The 25,820-nt window shown below is 43.9% G+C and overlaps 1 protein-coding gene across 3 annotated transcripts in view; it reads right to left on the bottom strand.

The window, feature by feature from the left end:
* Positions 1-25,820, bottom strand: part of CFAP46 (cilia and flagella associated protein 46) — a 2,698,259-nt gene that overhangs the window by 481,363 nt on the left and 2,191,076 nt on the right. For all 3 annotated transcript variants that reach the window (XM_069611407.1, XM_069611408.1, XM_069611409.1), the window contains exon 51: positions 20,200-20,351. In XM_069611407.1, the coding sequence (XP_069467508.1) occupies positions 20,200-20,351 (152 nt within the window). The remainder of the gene's footprint in view (positions 1-20,199; positions 20,352-25,820) is intronic.

The following is a 25,820-nucleotide window of genomic DNA, read 5'->3' as shown; positions in this document are numbered from 1 at the left end:
TGGGGAACACCACAGGTAGAAAGGAAGATAGATGATAGGAAGGAACCAAGTTCGACCTGGGAGGGTCGATCAAAGAGGAAAGAGGTCAGCCAGGCCAGAGCCTGATCAGTGATACCCAGGTTATCACAGAGATGGTTGAGCAGGATGGTATGGTTGATCGCGTCGAAAGCAGAAGAGAGATCGAGGAGGATGAGGACAGGGGGACTGTTAGAGTCAAGGTTGGAGAGCAGATCTTCACGGATGTTCAGGAGAGCAGTTTCCGTGCTTCTGGCAGCTCTGAAGCCAGACTGGTGGTCATGGAGACAGCCAACACAATTGGAATGAAGGTTAAGCTGAGAGATGGCCAGCTTTTCCAGGAGTTTGCTCAGAAAGGGAGTAATGGAAATTGGGCAATAGTTCGCCGGACATGAAGGATCGGCGGTGGATTTCTTGAGAAGAGGATGCACAAAGGAGTGCTTCAGAGGGGAGGGGAAGGATCCTGAGGCAAAGGAGTGGTTGCAAAAATCTGCAAAGGCCGGAGCGAAGGTGTCAATGTGGCCCTTGATGGTTTTAGAGGAACAGGGATGAACCTGTTTTGACGAGGATTTCATAGATCGGACTTGTCTAGCGACCTCATCAGGGGAGAAAAGAGGAAAGGACGAGAAGGAGGGTGGGGGGTTGCTGAAGGAGGGTCAGCAAGCACAGACGGAGAGGGGAGGGGAGGGGGAGAGGTGGAGAGGGCGTACAGGATGTCCTGGGCTTTTGAGATAAAGTGAGAGGCAAGGGCATTGCAAAGAGCCAGGCAGGCAACAGAAGGGGTAGAGACTGCAGCAGGGTTGGTCAACTTCGGCCGAGTTGTTAGATGCCGCAGAGACACGAGCTTAAATGTGGACTCTCTTCTTGGAGAGGACAGATAGTCGGTATTGCCTTTGGAGCAGGCGACATGCCAGTTTGTCAGAGGATGAACAAGAAGCCCTCCATTTTCTCTCAGCTGCCCTACACTTACGTTTAAGTGTAGCTAGGTTGGAGACATACCAGGAATTGCACTTGGCTTTGGACTTCAAACGGATCCTCATGACATGGGCAAGAGCATCAATAGTATCAGAAATTGAAGAGTAGAGCAGAGACAGGACTGTTTCAGGATGTGAAACAGCCAGAGGTGGAGGGTGGGGGAGAGAAGGTGGCAGCGAAAGCCTCAACTGACACAGACGTCATGGGATGGATGTCCTAGAATGTAGTTTTATAAAGGTAGCGGGCGCCCCTCTCTCGCAAGAACAGACATGATAACCTGTTCAGTGGTTATTAACCACTTGAGAGTTCGCAGTCACTGCTTTTACTCACTGTGCCTTTCACAGATGGGAAATATCCATTTGCATATCAGTCTTTGTCCTGCCCAGGGGCAGTCCAGCACCGAAATACAATGGCAACTCCAATCTGAACGAGAGTACCACCAGCAACCCCATACACGTGTTTCACCCTTGTTGGGGATCATCAGTGAGGTGAAGCTGATGCCTCTCTAAGCACAGTGAGAGGGAGACCACGTCTGGTTGCCCCCAGGAGACCTAGGGTTACCAATCCCAGGTTCCTTAACAAATAGTTTTATAAAGGTAGCGGGCGCCCCTCTCTCGCAAGAACAGACATGATAACCTGTTCAGTGGTTATTAACCACTTGAGAGTTCGCAGCCACTGCTTTTACTCACTGTGCCTTTCACAGATGGGAAATATCCATTTGCATATCAGTCTTTGTCCTGCCCAGGGGCAGTCCAGCACCGAAATACAATGGCAACTCCAATCTGAACGAGAGTACCACCAGCAACCCCATACACGTGTTTCACCCTTGTTGGGGATCATCAGTGAGGTGAAGCTGATGCCTCTCTAAGCACAGTGAGAGGGAGACCACGTCTGGTTGCCCCCAGGAGACCTAGGGTTACCAATCCCAGGTTCCTTAACAAATAGTTTTATAAAGGTAGCGGGCGCCCCTCTCTCGCAAGAACAGACATGATAACCTGTTCAGTGGTTATTAACCACTTGAGAGTTCGCAGCCACTGCTTTTACTCACTGTGCCTTTCACAGATGGGAAATATCCATTTGCATATCAGTCTTTGTCCTGCCCAGGGGCAGTCCAGCACCGAAATACAATGGCAACTCCAATCTGAACGAGAGTACCACCAGCAACCCCATACACGTGTTTCACCCTTGTTGGGGATCATCAGTGAGGTGAAGCTGATGCCTCTCTAAGCACAGTGAGAGGGAGACCACGTCTGGTTGCCCCCAGGAGACCTAGGGTTACCAATCCCAGGTTCCTTAACAAATAGTTTTATAAAGGTAGCGGGCGCCCCTCTCTCGCAAGAACAGACATGATAACCTGTTCAGTGGTTATTAACCACTTGAGAGTTCGCAGCCACTGATTTTACTCACTGTGCCTTTCACAGATGGGAAATATCCATTTGCATATCAGTCTTTGTCCTGCCCAGGGGCAGTCCAGCACCGAAATACAATGGCAACTCCAATCTGAACGAGAGTACCACCAGCAACCCCATACACGTGTTTCACCCTTGTTGGGGATCATCAGTGAGGTGAAGCTGATGCCTCTCTAAGCACAGTGAGAGGGAGACCACGTCTGGTTGCCCCCAGGAGACCTAGGGTTACCAATCCCAGGTTCCTTAACAAATAGTTTTATAAAGGTAGCGGGCGCCCCTCTCTCGCAAGAACAGACATGATAACCTGTTCAGTGGTTATTAACCACTTGAGAGTTCGCAGCCACTGCTTTTACTCACTGTGCCTTTCACAGATGGGAAATATCCATTTGCATATCAGTCTTTGTCCTGCCCAGGGGCAGTCCAGCACCGAAATACAATGGCAACTCCAATCTGAACGAGAGTACCACCAGCAACCCCATACACGTGTTTCACCCTTGTTGGGGATCATCAGTGAGGTGAAGCTGATGCCTCTCTAAGCACAGTGAGAGGGAGACCACGTCTGGTTGCCCCCAGGAGACCTAGGGTTACCAATCCCAGGTTCCTTAACAAATAGTTTTATAAAGGTAGCGGGCGCCCCTCTCTCGCAAGAACAGACATGATAACCTGTTCAGTGGTTATTAACCACTTGAGAGTTCGCAGCCACTGCTTTTACTCACTGTGCCTTTCACAGATGGGAAATATCCATTTGCATATCAGTCTTTGTCCTGCCCAGGGGCAGTCCAGCACCGAAATACAATGGCAACTCCAATCTGAACGAGAGTACCACCAGCAACCCCATACACGTGTTTCACCCTTGTTGGGGATCATCAGTGAGGTGAAGCTGATGCCTCTCTAAGCACAGTGAGAGGGAGACCACGTCTGGTTGCCCCCAGGAGACCTAGGGTTACCAATCCCAGGTTCCTTAACAAATAGTTTTATAAAGGTAGCGGGCGCCCCTCTCTCGCAAGAACAGACATGATAACCTGTTCAGTGGTTATTAACCACTTGAGAGTTCGCAGCCACTGCTTTTACTCACTGTGCCTTTCACAGATGGGAAATATCCATTTGCATATCAGTCTTTGTCCTGCCCAGGGGCAGTCCAGCACCGAAATACAATGGCAACTCCAATCTGAACGAGAGTACCACCAGCAACCCCATACACGTGTTTCACCCTTGTTGGGGATCATCAGTGAGGTGAAGCTGATGCCTCTCTAAGCACAGTGAGAGGGAGACCACGTCTGGTTGCCCCCAGGAGACCTAGGGTTACCAATCCCAGGTTCCTTAACAAATAGTTTTATAAAGGTAGCGGGCGCCCCTCTCTCGCAAGAACAGACATGATAACCTGTTCAGTGGTTATTAACCACTTGAGAGTTCGCAGCCACTGCTTTTACTCACTGTGCCTTTCACAGATGGGAAATATCCATTTGCATATCAGTCTTTGTCCTGCCCAGGGGCAGTCCAGCACCGAAATACAATGGCAACTCCAATCTGAACGAGAGTACCACCAGCAACCCCATACACGTGTTTCACCCTTGTTGGGGATCATCAGTGAGGTGAAGCTGATGCCTCTCTAAGCACAGTGAGAGGGAGACCACGTCTGGTTGCCCCCAGGAGACCTAGGGTTACCAATCCCAGGTTCCTTAACAAATAGTTTTATAAAGGTAGCGGGCGCCCCTCTCTCGCAAGAACAGACATGATAACCTGTTCAGTGGTTATTAACCACTTGAGAGTTCGCAGCCACTGCTTTTACTCACTGTGCATCTACCACTCAACTCCTCTTCCTCGGTGACCTCAATATCCATTCAGACTCTCCTTGTTCCTCCTCTGTACTCTTCCGTGACCTCTCTGACTCCCTATTGGGAGCATCCCGGGATCATGGTTATGATGAAAGCACGCAAGGTATTGACATATAATGTACGGGGATTGAATACCCCCATCAAGAGGAAGAAATTAGAAGGGCTCCTGAGGGTAGAAAAAACAGATATCGTTATGTATAAGGAAACCCACATAGGAAAACAGGAGAAAGGTAACCTGAGGATCAGGGGGTTTTCACAACATTATCAGGCAAATGCGGGGGAATAAAACTGTGGGGGTGCTCATTGCACTATATGACAGGTTGGGGGCACAGGTCTTCGGGTCTTGTTCAGACCCAGAAGCGAGGTCCCACTTTTTGAATGTTATCATAGACTCGTACAAATATACCCTAGCCACCTTGCATGCTCCCAACACAGGCCAGGATGGGTTTCTGAGGTGGTGATATTGAGACTGGAAGGCTTTGACAGAGGGGACATAATCCTGGTGGGAGATTTCAACATGGCATGAGTCGACCAGCTAGACAGAAGCTCACGGGCAACACAACAAGTAAAGGCTCTATCTAAGGCTCTTAAAATGAAAATTACCATGTTGGACCTCCACAATGTGTAGCGAGCACTAAAGGGGCAGGGTTATTCACATGTGCACTCCACCCTCTCAAGGACTGACCACGTCTGGGTCTCTACTCGCTTGGTAGGGAAAGTTAACAGCGTTGAATTGGGGTCCATCTTCTTATTGGATCATGCCTCGTTGTCGATGTCATTATCACTGGGTAATGCCTAGGGGGTGGGAGATACCTGGATTTGGAAGGTCCTACCAGAAGTATTACAGGATCGGATTTTGGTTGAGTCAATTAGAGACTAGATAGATCTTATTGCGGAGAATGAGACTCCAGACAAAACACCAAAAACGGTTTGGGATGCATTTAATGCGGTGCTGAGGGTCCAGCTAATAGCCATTAAAGCACAAGAGATACACAAAAGCGGATGTGGGAGGTGGAATTAGAGGGGGATCTAAGAGACATACAAGGAGAACTATCTAAGGGCCAGAATAAAAAAGCTGCAGAGGGCTTTGAAACATACCCAAGTCCACTTAGAAACACTCTGCATGAAACGGGCAGAGAAAGCCCTATTATACACTAAGAATTGTTACTGTGTGAAGGCCACAATTGAAGGACAAAGTACATTCTCAAATAATCATAAAACTGCTAAATAAAATGGGAGAGGTACAGACAACAAACAAGGTGATTGGGGAAATATTTCAGGAGTACAATCAGTCTTTGTACACTACGGATTAACTCTCGGGCAACAAGCAGGAAGAGATCCTGGTGAGGGTCCCACTACCACGAATCTCAGAGGCAGAAAGTGAATATCTAGGGAAGGACAGACAGGAGCAAGAGGTAAAAATGGCAGTCAGATCATTGCCAAGGAACAAGCCCCGGGGCCTGGATGGCTAACTGCCGTGCTTCTATACACAGTACCAAAACATGTTAGCCATTCAGCTCACAAAACTATTTAACACATTTAAATCAAGGGGCTCCATCACGCCATCTATGAATGAAGCCAAAATGGTGTTGTTGCTTAAGCAGTGAAAGGACCCTTCATCCGCTAGACCATATAGACCAATAGTGCTGATTAACCTTGATGCTAAACTATATACCAAAATTCTGGCAGGCAGGCTGTCGCTGCTGTTGCCAATATTAATACATCGAGATCAATCGGGGTTTATACATAAGGAACAGACACACGTCAATACTCACAGAATATGCCATCTGATTGAGAAAACGACCAAGACTTAGAAGCTGGCAATGCCTGTTTCCCTCAATGCTGAAAAAGCATTCAATAGAGTCGAATGGTCCTTTTTATTTTGCACAAGGAAGCACATGTGGTTCGGCTCTTCTGAACACCCCTGAAGAACTGCTCGCATCTCTGCACTCTAACTCTCCAGCTGTCCTCATCCTACTCGTTCTCTCCTCTGCCTTCGATACAGTTAACCATTTCATCCGCATAAAACGGCTCCATGATAACCTTGGCATCTCTGAAACAGCACTGGACTGGCGTACCTCCTTCCTAACTGACCGTTCATCCCAGGTCATTTTGGGCACTTTCTCACCTACTTCCTTCTCCACCTGTGGTGTCCCCCAGGGCTCAAGCCTCTCTCTTGGCTCTTCAACACTTACCTTGCTTAGCTAGCACCCCTCCTTTCCTCCTTCTCTGCCAACTTCCAGTGTGCTGCAGATGACACACAACTCTTTTTCAAACTCCCGGCTGACCCTCTTGACCTTCCATCATCCCTGACTGCCTATCTGCAATCCGATCCTGGTGTACTTTCAACGATCTCTGCCTCAATGCCAGCAAGACTGAGATCATTCCCATTGGGACCCCTGCTCCCTCTTTTTTCCCCTCACTCTGGCCATCCTGTATGGGCTCTCCCCCACTCCTCCTTCTGAGCCTCTTCGGCTCCTCTCTCTCCTTCCTCTCTCACTCAGGACATTTCCAAGAAGTCCCACATTCAACTCTTCCTTCTCAAAGGAATTCTCCCTTTTACCACTTTCCCACAGAAGCTCAATGATACCCGAGCCCTTGTTCTCTATAGGCTTGACTACTGCAAAAGCCTTCTCCTGAATCTACCTACGACCTCACCAGCTAATCCAGAATAGGGCAGTGAGACTGATCCTTGGCCCTAACCCCAGGAACCGCATCTCTCCTGCCCTAAAATCTCTTCCCTGGCTCCCAGTTGCGGCACATACTAACTTCAAATCTCTCTGCATCATCCACAAGGCTGTCTGGGGACCGGGACCATGCTATCTGCAACATTCTCTTACTAAATACTCTCCATCTAGAACTCTGCGGTCCTCTGGTACCAACTCTCGGTGTGTAAAGCTTTTCGCTAAACCCGGGGGGGAGAGGCCGATCACTTTCTTCAGCTTGCTCCCTCTTATGGAACATCCTCCCCTCCTCCGTCTTGAGCAGGACTTGCTCAAATTATGGAAGCTCCTCAAAACTACCCTCTTCACTTCCTCCTTTCCTTCATCTCTCCTCTGATAATCTCACAGTCGCTGTGATTCGTGGCCAGGGCCCTTATGTAGCCTTCTGGGACCTGGCCTCCCATTCCCAATCGCCCCAGCCTCTGTCTACCTCTCAGCACTTGCCTCGGCACCCACCGGCCTCAATCCTGTAGACTTGCACTTTCTACCCAATGAGGCCCCAGGCTGCATAGCACTTACCTTACTATGCACGTCATCTGCTGCTCACCCACGAGCAAGGACATTCCAGCACTTACCCCCATGACGCCACTTCCCCTCTTCTCGCTGTACTTGCACGTTCTGAATCATCACAAAGCATAGTAGGCTTGTCTTTATCTTCCATTTTTTTTGTTGTTTTTCACTGCCATGTTCCCTACCTGCTGCGTTGTGGGCGCTTTGAAACAGAATTGACTTACTGTATAGGTGCCTAACAAATGCACAATAAATAAATAATTAAAACTATAGGTCTCCTACGATTCGGCTAGCAGTTAATGGGACACTGTCTAACAAGATAACAATTGGACGGGGAACCAAGCAAGGATGCCCTTTGTCTCCCTTATTGTACACTATGTATTTAGAACCACTTCTAGCGAGGATCCGCGACACTGAACAAATAAAGGGGATCGAAATGGCGGGGAAGGAGCACAAGGCAATAGCATTTGCAGACGACATGATGATTGCGTTTTCTGATCCGGGTAACTCTGTGCTAGGCTTGATGGAAGAACTAGAGGGGGTTTGGGCAGTGTCAGGACGAAACTAAAAATTAACAGGCAGAAATCGGAGATTCAGAACTTGTCAACCCAGCCCAACACATTAAATAGGCTGAGTTCCCAAACACACCTGAAGATCACAGAAAAAGGAATCTTGTATCTGGGAATTACCCTTACATGAACACTAGGACAATTGTACAGGGTAAACTATCTTCCATTACTCATCAAGGTTAAGGCTGATCTAATAAACTGGTGCACTCTTGCAAACTCCTGGTTAGGGAGGATGACGACAAAGATGGTAATAATACCTAGGCTCTCATACTATTTTCAAGTGCTTCCTATCCGGGTTCCAAGGACATTCTTTAGCTCTCTCACAAAACTCTTATCTTCATATATTTGGTGAAATAAACTCCCCAGGGTAGCAATGTCTACTTTGACGGCTCCAAGAAAGAGGGGGGCTTGGCACTTCCCCATATCGACTGGTACTATGAAGCAGCACAGCTACAGGTTCTGAGGGAATGGTTTACTGATAACCAACAGAAAATATGGGGCAGGTGTTACGCTCACCTGGTCTCTGCGGAGGTGTTGGGGTACGGTCGTAGCCCTCCCAGTGATGGACTCCTCTTGTCTGTTCCTCCCTCTGCATCTGTGTGGGAAACTGCGGTGATGAGCAGTGCGGTTCCTGCGTGAATTTAAGGGGGGTCATATGAGTATGCAGCCTGTGGTCCCTGACCCCTTCTCCAGACCTCTTCTCCCTGGATATGGCTTCCCTGGGGTTGCACTACTCTTGAGGCTCACCTGCTGAATGATGATGATGAGCTCTCCATCCTGCTGCTTCTGGCAGGGGCGCTTGTTGAAGGGAACCGAGTTCCTTCACTGGCCCCTTGTCGTGGAAGTCCAGGTTAGCTGCGACTAGTCCACTTCTCTTGTAGGTAAGTGTTTCCCTTGTTTCCACTTGCCCGCTGTTCTTCGACTGTTGCAATTATATTTGTAAAGTTTGTTCTCGGTCCTTTGTATGTAATGTCTCTTTTCTCTGCTCTCTCCCCTTGCAGGTGGTGTAGCAGTGCCGGCGGGTAGCTGCGGAAGAAGAAGCAGAGCCGGTGATACGGAGGAGCGGGGCTGAGATGGTCTGACAGCTGTTAAGTAGCCTTTAATGGTGCCTTACGGTGCGCGTTGGGTTTTTAAATGAGGTGCGACCCTGGGTTGGGTTTTTTTCGGGAGTTCTAACCTTGTCTGGTCTTCTTTTCTCGTTTCAGGACTTCATGGGACAGAGTGCGCAGTTGCTTCAGCATCGATTCGGGATCTGCCAAGAAGATGGAGTGTTGCCGTGAGATGCGAGCCAGGGTACAGGTAAGGATGCTGTTGTTGCAGGATCACGAGTTAAGTAGCTGGTCCAGGCGGCGGTGAGCGCCACGTTGCTTGAGGGATCGGTGGGTTTATATAGTCTTGTTCCTGGCCATGCCCAGTAGCCCTGGCCTGCCTGCTGCCACGCCCTGCCACACCCGATGAGTCAGCACCTGAAGACCAGGCCTAGGGAGCCACGCCCGATGAGTCAGCACACAGGGATGTTCTCTGGAATAAAGGCTTTCAGCACCTGGAAAGTTCTTGTAAAATAAAAGCACTCCAGCACTGAAGTAAAATAAAAGCACTCCTGCACTGAAATAAAGTGTTCCTGCTCACATCTCTATATGAGCTTGCTGCAAAAGGCGCCAGGACTGAGTCCAGCCAGGGTCCCTTTGTTTATGAGTCCCAAAGGGACATAAGTGAGTCAAGTGACCCATTGCCCCCATCACTAGATGGTGTGGTTTTTGTGTTCTGGGGCCCGTGGTCATGACACCAGGCAGGACAGGGAAGTGGTAGGATCACCCCTCTCTGTGCTCTTGTGGCTAAGTAAAAAAGCATAGATACCCGAATGTCAGTGAAATAGTGGGGGCGGAAGTATGGGACTCTACAGTGGAACGTGGGACCATTCAGCGACCCCCTCTCCATTCCTTCCAAAGTTTGTGAATCTGGATTTTCTGTCATGAATGGGAAAAGGAGATTTTAAAGTGATGAAGGTGGCGGGATGCCAGAAGATCAGGCACAAAAGTTTCTGGGACACACCCTATGGGCATTTGAAGAATGCATTCCGGATATTGGGATGAAGGAAGAGGATATAATTAAGTACAATCAAATGAAGCATTGGCTAACTGACCCATGTATCAAAGCAGCGCTATGTGACAGCTGACCCCTTTCAAAGTATATCTCATAACCCGTACAGGACCGAAGAAACTGGTATCTACACTGTATGGGTTTCTCAATGACCACAGATCCCAAGTCCGATGGCAATACATGAGGAAATGGGAATAAATATTAGGGAACACCATGTCTTAAGAACATTGGGCTTACCTGTTGGGAGCAGTCCCAAACCTAACACGCTCTGTGCAATTGAGGAAGATGTGGTATAAAGTCATAATTCAGTGGAACTACACGCCTGAAAGACTACATGCAATGTATTCCTCAGTATCGTATCAGATCAATGCTGGAGAGGCTGTGAGACCACAGGAGACTGGGCACATACTTGGTGGGATTATCCGGTCTTGCATCCTTTCTGGGAGAAAGTGAAATCGCAGATGCGAGGGATGTTTCAGGGGATTGAACAGGTGGACAAAAGGGTGTGGATGTGTGGCCTGTGGGATCCATCTTTCAGAACTTACTCAAAGAACCAGAAGAGGGGCTTCATGACCCTTTTAATAGCTGCATAGTTGGTGATAGCTCAACTGTCGAGACAATGACAGATCCCCACAAACCAAAACTGGCATCAGAAAATATGGCCTTTTGTCTCACTGGAATGGGTAAGATATACGATTTAGGGGTCTCAATTCGCCTTCAAACAGGACTGAGGTACGGTATTGACGTATCTACAGAGTGACTATATCTTACAATGGAGGGGGGGTTTGGTTTGTATTGTATTTTGTTGAACATAATACAAATAAATATTAATTTAAAAAAGTGTGAGGGAAGGGAACCCTAGTGCCTTTCTTTTGTTTAAGCTGCTTATGATCATGGGGAAGGGAACCTCAATATCCTTTTGTTGAAAAGACGTATGGAACATGCAATCAAACGTCAATTAGTTTGAATATGAATCCAGCACTGCCAGAGAAGCGACGCCTTATGCAATCTGTAGTTAAAAGCATAAAAGTATAAGTATAAAAGTGACACAGAAACGATTGTGAGTACTGCATTGAATATAAGAAAGTCAAGAACGTGTGGACTGTTCAAGAAGAGAAATACATTTGTTTTGGGAACCATTTAAGAAGGGAACTACATTTCCTACATGAACTATATTTGAAACAAGGGGAAAGGAAACCCCAATGAGAACAAACGTTTTCTGTTTTGATAAACTGTTTGGAATTCCTTTGTGTGGAACTGCTTGGAGAAGGAAGTTGAACTTTGGAATGAAGTTTGAGCACTATGTTGTTAAGAGCAACATCGCTGCACATTTTTGCTTAGTGTATTGTAAGGGGGAGCATAGGTTTGGACACAGACAGGTACTTGGTTTTGGACTTTTAGACTCAGACTATACTTAGTTTAGTTTAGGTATTGAAATCCCAGCCTAGCATAGGGCAAATTAGGCGTTTTACAATCCTGACATTTGAGTTAATAAAAGTTGTAAAACTTGAATCCTTTGTTGTATGCGTCTCCTTCATGATGCCAGCCTTAGACTACCCACAGTGTTAATTTCTCTTCAAAGGGCTGGTTTTTTAAACTCCCATACTGCAGGAATATATAAAGAGGTTATCTTTGGGAATAGGGTGAGTCCACAGCGAGCAAGCTTTCTAGCTTAAGGTGTCACATCCTTAAATAGCCCAAGGTGACTGTCCTGTGCCTTAACAGTGACTAGGTGGGAGCGACGAGGAGCTCATCCCCATAGCACATATGTGCATGAATGTATACTCTTCTTTCTTTCTCTATGCTAAAAGCTGAAATAGCCCTGCGCGGGATGAATATTTTGACTTTTGGTTCAGAGGAAAGGCTTTTCTTATTAGAAAGGGTGTTTTCTGGTTCCTGAATATTGAGAATAAGACGTCACCAGCTTGGTTTATATTTGAAAGATTACTGGTAACTCCTTTTCCTTTTCCTGCACTACGCTCCATGAAAAATAATGCCCAACAAGTTATACTCCCTGTAATTAATGATACCATAATTACTTTATCCTATTTTGATATGGTGTCCTATGCCAATACAAAGGCAATTCAGGAATGTATTATTTAAGTGATATATATACCAAGGTTTTATTTTTGCTTTCAAATATGCACCAAATTTGATTTTACAGTGGATGAACTATCACATTACAATTCTCTTGTTTAAGCTGTACATAGGTGCTTTTTTGAAGGTCTGCATGTCTGCCTTCCACTTTTTTCTCTGATCTGGAACTATCATTAATGATATATAATTCTACAGGTTTATGTTGCTTTCAATTGCATACAAACTTACTTATGCCACACTTTTATCTTCAAATGCTACTTTGCGAGATTCCTGGAATAAGGACTTTGAAGGACAATATCAGTCCCAACAGAGCAAGGAAAACTGTCTAAATATTTATTCTTGCATAGAATTTAACAGTAACCCCTTATGGGGTACAGTAAGTGAGCGACTGTCTGAGTATTCTCCACTCAGTTTTTTCCTTGTTGCAGTTTTTGGGTCCAGGTGTCTCTGGACTTTTCTCAGTCTGCTCCTATTAAATTGAACTACACAGTTTAGTACAGTCCATAGCCTATAATTAAAATTGGATTTTGAATACCGTGGTGCCCAACGTTTCCTTTTATTGTTAACCACAAGACTTTTACCTGCTCCATTTAAAGCAATAGGATGAAAGTATCTTGAACACACTTCTGGTACTCTGAACGATTTCTTCACCGTTACAATGTTGCCTACCTTCACAGGTTCTCAGCCACTCTTCCTTCTTTTATTCGTACTACACCTCTCATCTCTCCAGCATCTTTCCTCTGTCCCGCTCATATTTTCCATTGTCATCCAATTTGGGTATACACTGGAATGCATTTTTCTTCTTCTCATTTCCTAAATGGGGTCACTTCTGTGGTAACATGGGGTGTGTCCCTATATGCCACTACTATTTTGCTCACTTTCAATTTCCAATTCATCCCATTAGCGTACTCCAATTGTATTGGTTCTTTGATTGGTCCATCAATGCGCTCTACCAATCCACTAGCCTTCACATTGTAAAGTGCTGTCCTATGGTTCTCTATACCATGCTCTCTCAAATATTTCTGCATATCATTCGAAACCAGCTGCACCCCATTTTCTGGCACAATAATCTTGGGATACCCCCTCCATCATGAACACCATTTCTATACATTCAAAGACTTTCCTTGTTGTTATATTGTCAACAAACAAAACTTCAAACCGCTTGGATATATAGTCCACCAGTACAATTTAAAATCTGCTCTCTTACCCTAGCATTCACATCAGTCCTATAAAATCTATTGCCACCTTCTCCCATACTGCAATAGGTACCTCAACTTTGCTCGCTTCTTGGCACTGTGTTTTCAACGATTTGTCACTCGTGGCATACAGAATGCATGTCCCCATCTCTTCTTCCACCATTTTATCCACGCAAGAATTTAGCTCTGAGTCTTATATAAGTCAAACATTTTCCAATGTGGCCATTGTGCACCAGCTGTATCAGCTCCTTCCTCACCATCGATGGAGACACAAGTCTCTTTCCCCTCGCAAGTCCAAACCCTGAATCGCTCAACTCCTCCCTTTATTTGTAATATGGCAACTTTTTCACCTCTTCCGTCCTCCACCCTTGCTTAAGATGCATCATAGTACCTGCTTTTTCTGGATCAGGTTCTACCACCTGCAGCTAAACCGACCGTTGCATCACACTAGAAACGGTCTCTTACACTCTACACTTGCAACCCATTCATCACTATCATCTCCTCTGTCACATTCCCCTCTCCTGGCAATCCGGATAAACAGTCAGCCACCAGGTTATATATTCCTGAGATATGTTCCACTTTAAAATTGTACTCCTGCATCACTGCCATCCATCTCGCTATTCTCTGAGTCGCCAGCCCAGATCCTTGTTGTGAATAAATGAACAAGTGGTTTGTGGTCACTTCTATGCTATTTCCCACACGAATGTCCTAAAGTGTTTTGATGCCCAATAGCACACCAGTACTTGTTTTTCTATGGTGGAATACTTTGCTTCAGACTACTGTAAAGCCCTTGATGCAAACACTATCTGCAGCTCTATTCCACATCTGATCCAGTTTAACACTGCTCCAAGCCCTTGCATATAATCATCAACTACTACAATTGTGTTCGTTTGTGGGTCAAACTGTACAACATGGATGTAATGGCCACTTCTTCTTTCATGTTTTTAAATGCCTCCTCTTCTCTCTCTTCCCACACAAATTCCTTCTTTACCTTTAACACTGCCTGTGAAATTGAGCACTTATTTGCAAAATTCCCCACAAATGTGTCATAATAATCATACCAAGAAAATATCTCAGCTCATCCTTATTCTTTGGAGGCTACACCCACTGGATTGCTTCCACCATCTCTGACTGTGATTTGAGCCCTTCGTTTGTTAACAGATGTCCTAAATGCAAAACCTGTTTGACCTTAAATTGATGCTTTTCTCTTTTTTTACTGTTAAGCCAGCCCCTTCTAGTATACGTAACGCTTCATACATTCTTTTGTCATGTTCCTCCTCACTCTTGGCTCCCACTAAGATGTCATCCTGAAAACACTTCACACATGGAACCTCTCCGAACAATCTTCCATCACCCTTTGAAATACCGTAGATGCGGATGCCAATCCAAATGTCACCCATTGGCATGATAAATGCAGTTAAAGAACATGACGTTGGGTGCAAATCTACTTGGTGATATGCCAAATCTAACATACTATACCATCCTGCCTCAGCCATGGTCATCAACATCTCATTCATCTTGGGCAATGGATAGCTATCCACCCATATATTCTTTTTAAGGTTTCTTAGATCGACACACAATCTTATTTAACCATCCGGCCGCTTGAAAACTACAATTGGCGATAACCATTCACTACTTTCAATTGGCTCTATTTTACCTGCCTGGAATAAGCCTAAAAAGGGCATAGATCTTACTTTGTGCACACATGGTTTTGCTCCTGTTCTCAATTATATTTGGTGACAATATCCTATCAATTTCCCAATACCTTTGGCAAAAACGATCTTAAATTCCTGTCCAATATCTTTTGTAAATGCATCCAATTGAATTTCTTTTAATGTTCTCACCTGTTCCTTCTTTCCCGGATGTAATTCCATACCTAATCTCCCTAATGCTCTAAGCCAGAAGACAATTGCCTTTAGTTGACACATCCATTTTCCCCTTGACTGTCGTCTCACTATACCTAAAGGTGTCCTTTACAAACCCTATTACCTCGATCCTACCACCACCATATGTTTTCGGCCTTATATATCACTCTTTGTACTGTCTCTCTGATATTTATCATGTATCACTAACCAGGTTCTGCCAACTTCTTTACCACTTAACCGCCAGCTTAATTCCCACCTAGGGAGGCTACTAGTCCCCCTTCTCTTCATCATTCACCATGCTCATAATATTTGCAACTTTGTTACACCAATCATCCTTCTCCTCACTGACATATTTTACTCCTCCTTCTTTTTCACCTGGTTTATTCGTTTTGCATAACCTTACAAAATGCCCCATTCTCCCACATTTCCTACACGTTACTCTCATTGACATTTCTTTGCATTAATTGCGCGTTTCTCAAACCCACATCTATTGCATTGCCCTGTGATATTTGAAACTTCCCTTTTTAATTTTCTCTCTTTACAACATGTATCTTTTGCTCCCCAATTTGTACTTTGTGCTTGTTCTGTCCCTCACTCACAATCTGAATATAATGTTTACCTATTCTGGCATTGACTTCCTTAAGATATTTACTGGTGAATTCCATCCCTTTTGCTAAAGTCAAAGCCTCTTGTAGTGAATGGATTCTCAGCCTGCCATACATTTTCTTGTATCTTGGGGTTATTTGTGTACATCATCAACTGGTCTGGTATATACTCATCCTCTTTTCCAGTAAATTCACATGATGCCAGGAACCCTCTCCAATCAGCTATAAACACATCAACCATTTTACCAAAAAGTTACCTCCTAGTAAAGAACTTGTACCTTTCTAATAATATGTCTGTCCTCTTGCCAAATTGTGCATCCATTTTTTATAGCTTTGTTGTATAGCACCGTTCTGTACCCCTTCCATCATCCCCTCTTTCGTTACCCTCTTCAACATCGTGCAAATTCTTCACTATCCTCACCGCTTCGGCCCCAAAACAACACATCAAAGTAGATAATGTTCTTTCATCTGAAAATCTTTCTCCTACAAAGTAAAACAAGAACAAATCTTTCCAATCTTCCCACAGTACAGGTGGTTTACCCGGAGTTGACAGAAATGTTAGTGGCTGTTCCAAATTATAAATGTTCCCTTTTATATCACTCTACTGTGGTTTTCATACATAACAATATAGTTTAAATGTATATTATGTACCCCTAACTACAGAGTCTTCACTATTTGTTGTCCAATGCCTCGCCTCGAACCAGTCCATCCGTCCCTCTGCAGTCTAATGCTTCCAAACTCCTGCCACTACCATGATCCAAACAGTATTCTTATGTATCCTGGCTGTTCCTGTATGATTCAATCCTCTATTGGGCACTTTGTCCTAAAGAACTTCCATCAGTTCAAAAAAGGTTTTATATGTTCATCGTGGACTGCCTGGCCTAGTTATGGCTGCTGCTATGCCCCACGATATACACACAACAGTGATATGCATGGCTATAATTGGGGCTCTGTTATATGCAGTAGTCTAAATGCACTCAACTCATTGCGCTTTCCGATACCTCACTGCTGGTATCTGCTGCTTCTGTGTAACTTAGTATTCACTGTTCCTTGCTTGCATTAAAGAAATTCGATCAGTTTGATAAAGTTTATATGATCGTCGACGACCACCTGGCCCAAATACGGCTGCCATTGTGCCCCTCGAGATGCAAACATCAGTGTTCTTGCTGACTCTAATATGGATGCTGTTATATTTCATCGTGACCTCAGGGCACGTCTCTGTGCACTCGATGATTCACTGCACTTGCCGGTACCTTCCTCTGTGTATTTTAGGATTCGTTGTTCCTCGCTTGCAGCCTCTCACCGGTATATGTCAAGTTCCACCTTTTCCGCCCATCATTCTCTGAGGATTGTGGCACACAGCTTAAGTCACTTCTCCTTCCCCACCTCATCTCTAATTTATGTGGTAATAACTAAGCTGTCTTTAGTTAATCAGGGAAGTTTATTCCAATGCAAAGTGATCCAGCTGCTGCTGTCAACATGCAGAGCAAGCAAACGTCTCAATAACTGTCTCCTGTGCGCATGGTGACTATTCATGGAACACATCGACTGTCATCACACGCCATGTAACTACTACACCCATGTCGGGGGGTGGGGCGGACAAGTACTACCCATGAATAGTGGGGAACAGTGGGAAAAGCCACAAGGCATTAAACAGCACTCCAAAGGATACAGAAATAGGTCTTCTCTCATTAGAATGCTTGTGCCTATTACATACCCATGACCCATTCCTATGTTGCCAACAATCCTCTTCCTACTTGCATTGCCAGAGGGTCAACAAACAAACCACTTTCCCTGCCATTATGCCATTATAATCACAGAGCCCAGAGTGGATTGAAAGCCATATACTTGACTTCTGGCTGTGCCTCCGACCACCCCAAAAGGAGCACAATGCACCGCAGGACAACTGGCATCTGTAGAAGGCAGTTCAGGGCTCAGTCACTTAACCCTAAGGTTAACTAACAAATCAAAATGCACTATGTGCCAAGGAAAAATTAACAGAGGGAGGGGTGAAGCCTTTGGAATGAGACAGCACAGCTTACCCCAGCATAGAATATCCCACACAACAATGTCAATAGATGGCCACCAGTGAATAGCACATCAAATGACAAACACAAATCCAAGTCTAAAACTCATTAAAACATCAGAGCGACTATATACAAAAAGTGGTCAACAGCAGTTATATCAAGGTTCGCGCTCAAGCTGCGGGAAGGCAAGCACAGTGATTGGGTAGGCTCCTTCCCTAACGTCTATGGCAGCATTGAGTTGCCAAGGTTGCAGGTCCCTGCAGCGTAACTGGGATGATGTTGTCACATAGCATGCAATGATGCCATCACTCATGCTCACGCCACTCGAAAATTCCTCGTGGACGACGGAGTACCTGCTACATATATGGCAGAGCAGGGAAAGAGCACTACTTCTCAACCATTTGTGTTCCTGATTTTTCCTCACTGTTGAGTGGATCCTTGTGATTGCTTTCTTGGATACATACGGTTTCGTGACTCTTTTCCTCCTCTTTTAAGACTCTTCCCAAAATGCTGCAATCTGCCCACTGAGTCTGTGTGCTCTTACAGAGTCGCGCTAATGATATCTACATACAAATTAACCTCATTAACCATTTTGTTTGGAAAACCTGTCTCCAAATCGAGTTACATGAAACATATGTGAGAGGTTATTGAGTTTTTATTACTTCAGGAGCTTATTTGATTCAGTTCTCTTTGAGGACTCAATTTTGACTAGCACATGTTTGCCCCGAGGACGACCCATTGGTCGAAATACATGTCCGCTATGTTCTTGTTTCAAAAAATGTTGTATGAATTACATTATTTATATCTAGTTTCCTAGATTGTGTTTATTTGAATACTGAGAGTCTATTATGTCTTATACATTCAATATTGGTAATTGATTGTATGCGTTGATAATGATTTATTGACTTGCAATTCTATTATATAGAAACAGAAACCCTTTTTTGCTGGTACAGTTTAGGATTGGCCCTTGAACTGGGGTCACTCAAGGTTTCTGACACTGTAGCATTTGGCTACGTTAATCTTTGTCTAGTCTGCTTGCACTTAGGTTGGTTCAGTCCTCTTTACTTCAACTCTTTTCCTCCTGGACTCCTTTTGGGTTTCCCTTCTGGCTTGGTTGCTTCCTCTTCACTGAGATTTTTTCTTTTCTTTTTTTTCTGTTCTTGTAACTCCAGTGGGCTTGGATCTTTTGGATTGTTTGCTTCTTGGCTCTCCTGTGTTTCGTTCCCTGGATTTGGCACCCTGGATTTTTTTGTTTCTTCTTCATTTATTGGATTGTTGGATTTCTTTCTTTGGATTCATCTCCCTTTTTTGCGTCCTAGTTCCGCCTGGGTCAGGTCTTTTGCAAACATTGTTCTTGGACTGTGCATCTAGGCAACGATCACTGGTTGGTATCCTGACCTATGGACTATAGAAGAGGCTGTAGAAGATACCTATTAGGTTCTTCGATACAACTCATCTACTTTCAGATGGGAGCTCATATCTGAGGGATAAGAGTGAGGGGTGGTGGTGCAGGTATGTGGTTCTAATGTATTGTCCGTTTCTTTTTTCCTTTCAGCTTTGACCGACCAGGCGGTGCTTGCCTGCCTATCCATCTGCATTTCTTGCCCCTGTGTGTACACACACAGTACAGGGGCAATTAACACAGGAGGAAAGTCACCCTCGTATGAGGAGAGCCCGGTTCTGCCAAGCCAATTCATGACAAGTTAACAGGACTCAAAGGATTAATGCGCATGGCCATGATGAGTTGAGCTTCTTTCCCAGTCTGGATTCTGATGCCACAGAACTCCCCTTTCAGTGGATTCTAAGAGGTGTTTTTAAGGTCATCGGTAGGTCCCACAGAGACTTTCAGAATAGCTTTCCATCTTTTCTCACTTCCTCGGGTATGCTTGCTTGTGTTCCCAGGTGTAGGCTCAGCAGATATTCCTGGTAACTTACCTCAGTCCCATACATGTGATCCCACTTTGCTCACTCTCTAACCCGCTGACACCAATCTTACCTTACTTTTAGTGACAAGACGGTACTTCAGTGGCAACAGTATGCACTCTCCTAAAACCATTAAAGTAGCATTAAATAACATTAGAAATTATTGTGTCAAGCATTAATTTCTATCTGGCTGGTACTTGAGCTCATTTTACAGATGTTGCAAAAATGTAGTGTCAATAAGAAATCGCATGTTTATTCTCTTTCATGAGATGGCACATGCAAACCTTTTTCTCATTCCCAAAAACTATTGACAGGATTCCCAAATAGGATTCTTTGAAAAGAATACATGCCTTGTGCAGTCATGGGTTTATCCTCCTTTTCTTTGGGTTTTCCTTTAACTGGTTCAGTTGTAGATTTGTCATCTTTTTCCTTTGCCTTCATTTTCGGTGACTGTGCCTTTATTTTCGGTGATTCCACTACTAAAGGAGACAATGTTGGTTGGCTGAAAAAGATAACAACATGCCTTAAGGTTAAAGTACATGCTTTTTTGATTTCTATGATGATACAATATGTTTACCATATCCCGGTTTCATGAAACCCATTAAAATGTAAGCTTGCAGAAAGATTATTAATTGGAGGCATAGAGTTCGGAGTATATCTTAAGGAAAAACCAGCCCGGCACCTAGATATCAATATGCTCAGCAATGATTCTGGCAATAGAATCAGAGACCCACCCACATCACATAACTGGCCATATGGTGGAAATTATCTTCAAAAAACAAGTTCTGGTCTAATGACTTATCACCCCCTCTATCCTCAACTCCCTCCCTTCTCTGGTAGGCAGTGAACTTATTTTTGCCACTGTGATGAGGGGGTTCTCCTCAGATGCTCGATGCGCCCTTACCAAAGGGCCAGCAGAGAGCTTCTCAAGCCTGCCTCTCTTCCACCAGAGTCGAGGAGCATGGGTGCTGGGGAAGGTTTTGTGGAGGCACACTGTACCCCCATAAAGATTTTCTGAGAACAGCTGTGCTGGAGATATTTGTCCACATGAGAAATCTATGGGAGGATGCAATCCATTGAACTTATTCTTAAGGGAGGAGGCCAGTTTAATTGTTTGTTGCTGCGCTAGGTTAGATCATACATGGTTTTGTGAGGGCTAGAGAGTTCTGAGTATACCCTAAACACGTAAGCTTCTCTCTGTGATTTTCTGTTTGAATTTGCATTTTTTTTTTAAATATTTTGTTTGGTAATACAAACTTTTCATTATATAATTTACAAGATACAAAAGAAAGCAAAAACAAAACAAGAAAAAAAGAAAGATTGGATTGACATTTATGTTTCTGGTTCTTACGACGAGCTGTTGTTCAAAATCACAGTCCAAATTTTAATTACTGTTAGAATTAGGTTCTTGTCATGTCCTTTTAAGAGATGTGCCCATCGTTTCTCGGTTTTCATCTGCTTCTGGGAAATTTTAAAGAAGTCCTTGAACAAGTTTCTTTTATCCGTCAAAGCATCACACTCCATGATTACATGAAAGAGAGTCTCTCTGGTATCGTCAATCTTGCAGAACCGGCAATCTGTGGTCATCGTTGTTGGATGTTTAATGTTAAATAGGTAATCGCGAGTTGGTAATATGTTTAGGCGGAATCGTAGGAAAAGATCTCGTATTGATTGTTCTGGAAAACATGCTAAATATGGAGGTAATTCGTTAAGAGCTTTTGCTTCTATTGGACAGATCATCGCTCGTTTATATTTTGATTGTTCCTCTATTGTTTTGATCCAGTCATTTTGTTGCACTCTTCTTTTAGCATATTATGGTCTATATATTAGCATATCTTCACTGATATCTTCAGCCTTCATTTTCTTTTTTATCTCGTTGGATCAGTATTGAAGTGCTGTTACACATACAGGGTTCTTTTTTTCTTGAGTATCTCTAAAGATGGAATTTTATCCTGGCAAATTATTTTCCTATAGAGATCCAATTTTTTCCAGGTAATGATAGATTCAAGGGATTGTAGTGCCAGTTCAAAACAAATTCTTGGGATTGGAAATGAATTAGGTAAGCCGAGAGATTTTCTCCGAATATGGCCTCATATTGTTGCCATTTCATTGTGTCTTGGTTGATTATTGTTTCTCCAGCATAAGTTTGGATGGGGACCACTTTTTGTCTATACAGTAGGATTGTTGATTTTATTGAAAAGGTTCAAAATTTGCAAAGAAAATAGCGTCCCAATCAAGCTAGGGATCTTGCTTTTCTCTCAATGTGGTCTTTCCATTCTTGCTCAACTGGTTACGGATTTATCAAGGCGCCAAGATATTTGAGTGTTTTGGTTTCTTCGATCTTTTTATCTTCTAGTTGTAATTTCACACTTTTTCGTCTGGTGCTATGTAAGGATGTTAATCTCATTAGCTTGGTTTTAGGAATATTAATTTGAAGGTTGTTCTCTTTCATGAAAGAGCCCACTTTATTTAATGTTTTTTGTAGACCAGATTGCGTTTTGTCCATGACAATGATGTCGTCTGTGTACATTAAGGTCTTTAGCGGTTCGTTATTGATCTTCGGTGGGTTCGAGAGTGGATCATGAATCGCTTGTACGAAGCCAAAAGTGTATAGGTTGTATAGACAGGCAGCAAGGGGGCACCCTTGTTTCAGGCCGTTCCAGGTAGTAATTTCATCTGTTACTGCACCGTCTTTTGTCAATCTTACTCTGATTGATGTATTAGAGTTGAGTTGTTTAATCGGATTGAGAATAACTGGAGACAACCCCATGCTGTTAGCTTCGACCATAATTTTTCTCCATTCACCGAATCAAATGCTGTTTTTAGGTCTATAAACACAGCATAAACTTGTTGTTTCTTTATTGTCACTTCATATTTAATCATATTCAGCAGTAGCAGATTGGCGTTTGTGCCGATTTTATTAGCGAAACCAGTCTGTCTTTTCTCTTGAAAACCATTTTCTGTTGCCCATAAGTTGATTTTTTTCATTAGAAATCCCCCAAAGAGTTTTCCCAGTGGATCAAGAAGGGCTATAGGTCTGTAGTTTGTTGGCTTTTTCCTGTCACCAGCTTTATAGATCGGAATCAGTATCACCAGGGTCCAGCTGCGAGGAATTTGTTTAGTTTTCTCTACTAATTTAAGGAGTTTTGAAAAAAAGATAGCCCATTCTTCAGGGGCAGATTTTAAGTTGGCGTAGGAGAGCCCGTCCAGGCCAGGTGCTCGCGATGGATTTAAGGAGATGATAGTTTTTCTGATCTCATCTTTATCCCATTGTAGGTCCCAGGCTTCTTGGTTATTCGAGCTTCTTGCTGGTGAACTATCTGTTTTTGCTTTGTAGAGATGTTTGAAATGTTGTGACCATTCTTCAGCTGCTACCTCTTGTATCATGGTTGATCCGTTGGATTTATCGTTTAGAAGCGACCACAGCTGTCTGGTGTTTTTCTGTTTTAAAGCCGCCAGAATCGCTTCTGCATCTGATTGTCACATTATAGTTTTATGCGATTTTATGAAGTTTGAATATTTTTGTTTTTCTTTTTTTATTTCAAGCGCAGAGGATATTGTCTTCTGTTTTTTGAGTTGTCAAATTTTTTTATATAAGTTCTTTTTCATTGATTTGATGTTGTGGTTAAACTGATGTTTATGCTTACTTTGATAGATTCCACTTATTTTTTTAGGTTGCTGATATTTGTGCAGAATCCATTCGTAGTTGAGTTTTGAGTGGTCGGTAAATTTGAAGATTCAAAGTTTGTCAGCAGTTCGGGCATTTGATGTTGGTTTATTCGAATCTTGTTTAAGCCATTGTTTAGTTCCAGCTCTGGGAGATTTAATCATGAAATTTGAGTTTGAGCAGCAGTACATGTTATTAGAATTTGGTGGTGATCGCTATTTATTTGTGGATGGTTTGCAGTTGATGTTAAGTTGTTTAGAATCTTTTCTGAAATAAAGATATAATCTATAATTGAATTGGATTTTTCACGGGTCCATGTTGCAGGAGGTTTATCTTGATCATTTCGTGGTTGCTCGGCCAGTGTTAGGTTTCTGATACAAATTTCTTCGGACCATTTTTTTGCTCTTGCGGATAAATTGGAGGAATTTAATCTCAAGCCTTCTGGGCTCTAGAGATGGATGTTCAAGTCACCAGCAATTATAAATTCGGTTGAAAATAATCTGCCAATTGAGTTGAACTAAAAAAGGAGTGCATGATGAAGGTTCAGTATTTGCCATACTTATAGGTGGATTTATAGAGTGTACTTGAGTTTCATATTGAGTAGGTTGGTTTATTTTGACATCAGGTGTAGCTTTTTTCTTGTTTTAAGGAGTGATCTGGTTTATTGTCCGTACCAAGGTGTTTTTTTGGTTTGCCATCCAGCATTTTCTTTGTAATCATTGTCAGGGTATCTGTTAGATTTTGTTTATCTACCCAATCAATTCTTGCGATTTCTGCTAATCGCCTTTGCCAGGTCCTGGAAGCTTCTGCCTCAAAGTTGAGGCGTTCTTGTACCGTGCCTATGAAGGCTTCCATGTTGATTTGTTTTGTTAAGATCATGGCCAGTAGGGTCGCTTGATCTTTTGTAGAATCTACCATTGCTTCTTGGATCTTAAGGAAAGGTACCATGGCTAATGAGAGAACAGCCACTAGCGTGTTTTGGAGATCCAGCATTGTGGTTGGAATTCTTTCTGGAGTCTCCATAGGAATGTTCATTGTAATCTCGTCTATTACAGGTTGATTGTTGTCCATTGGTAAGAATTGTGATGCAGAGGTATGGGGGGGGGAGGTTTTAATGTGCTTGGATTTGATTTTGTTGTCAATTGGCGTGGATGTGTTATTTGTTGCCATTGTTTTTTGGTCTTTGGTTCTCCGAAGATTTATTTTCTTCTTTCCTGTGAGTCCATAATTGCATCTATTTCCGTGATGTCAAGAGAAAGGCGGGCCACGCGGTTTTCTAGTTGTTTATTTGTGTTTCGTTGGGGGGAGTCTAACAGATAATAAGATGTTTGCCATTGTTGTTTTGCATTTCACGCTCTTTGCTGTAAAGATGGGGTACAGGGTAAATCTAGGTTTGTCTTTGTGCGATTTTTGTCAGCTTGTGTAGATGTCGCGATATGTGAAAGAGACTCGCTGTTTACAGTTGCTAAGGCGGTTTGTTTAATTTTATTTTTTTCTTGCTTCATTGCAGGTTTTAGATAAAATTGTTCGTCCTTTCCTGTAGAATTGTGTGTAAGTGCTGTGGATACCTTATCTTCTGTCTTTGACTCAGCAATAGGCGGTTGGGCAGTCTTGTTTATTGTATTAGCAAGGATGCTAAGTTGACCTTGACTGGGACTTGTAACTAAATCGGTAGGAATGGGTTTTTTTTGGCTCATTAGCTAATGTCTCTTCCAATTTTTCCTGTAATCTAGTGCGGGGTTTAGTGGAGTCCATTATCTCTATCTCGCAGTAAGATCAAAAGTATACAGTTGGATTGAAAGAAAAAGTTATTGTGCTTACCGCGTCACCAGCCGTAAACAGCAGCAAACAGCGTCTGTAGATTGCCCTTTACACCGACGGGCTTAACGCCGCAAGGGCAGTCGGTTCCTCTTTTTGTCCGTGCTTCCGGGGGGTGGCTTGTTACTACCACGTGATGCACTTTGGTTGTTGGGCACGCTGGCTTCAAACTGCTACGGCTCTGGCCGCAGTCTGACGCGAATCAGAGCGTGACAGGCAATCACTTGAAAGTGTTCAGGGGCACAGAACAGCAGAGGCTCAGCCAGAGCAGCAGGATTCACAACAGCAGCAAACAGCGTCTGTAGATTGCCCTTTACACCGACGGGCTTAACGCCGCAAGGGCAGTCGGTTCCTCTTTTTGTCCGTGCTTCCGGGGGCGTGGCTTGTTACTACCACGTGATGCACTTTGGTTGTTGGGCACGCTCGCTTCAAACTGCTACGGCTCCAGCCGCAGTCTGACGCGAATCGGAGCGTGACAGGCAATCA

Source organism: Ambystoma mexicanum, chromosome 8 (assembly GCF_040938575.1).
Source record: "Ambystoma mexicanum isolate Mex_15411 chromosome 8, UKY_AmexF1_1, whole genome shotgun sequence".
NCBI classification, from domain to species: domain Eukaryota; kingdom Metazoa; phylum Chordata; class Amphibia; order Caudata; family Ambystomatidae; genus Ambystoma; species Ambystoma mexicanum.
This window is presented reverse-complemented; position numbering and strand designations above follow the sequence as displayed.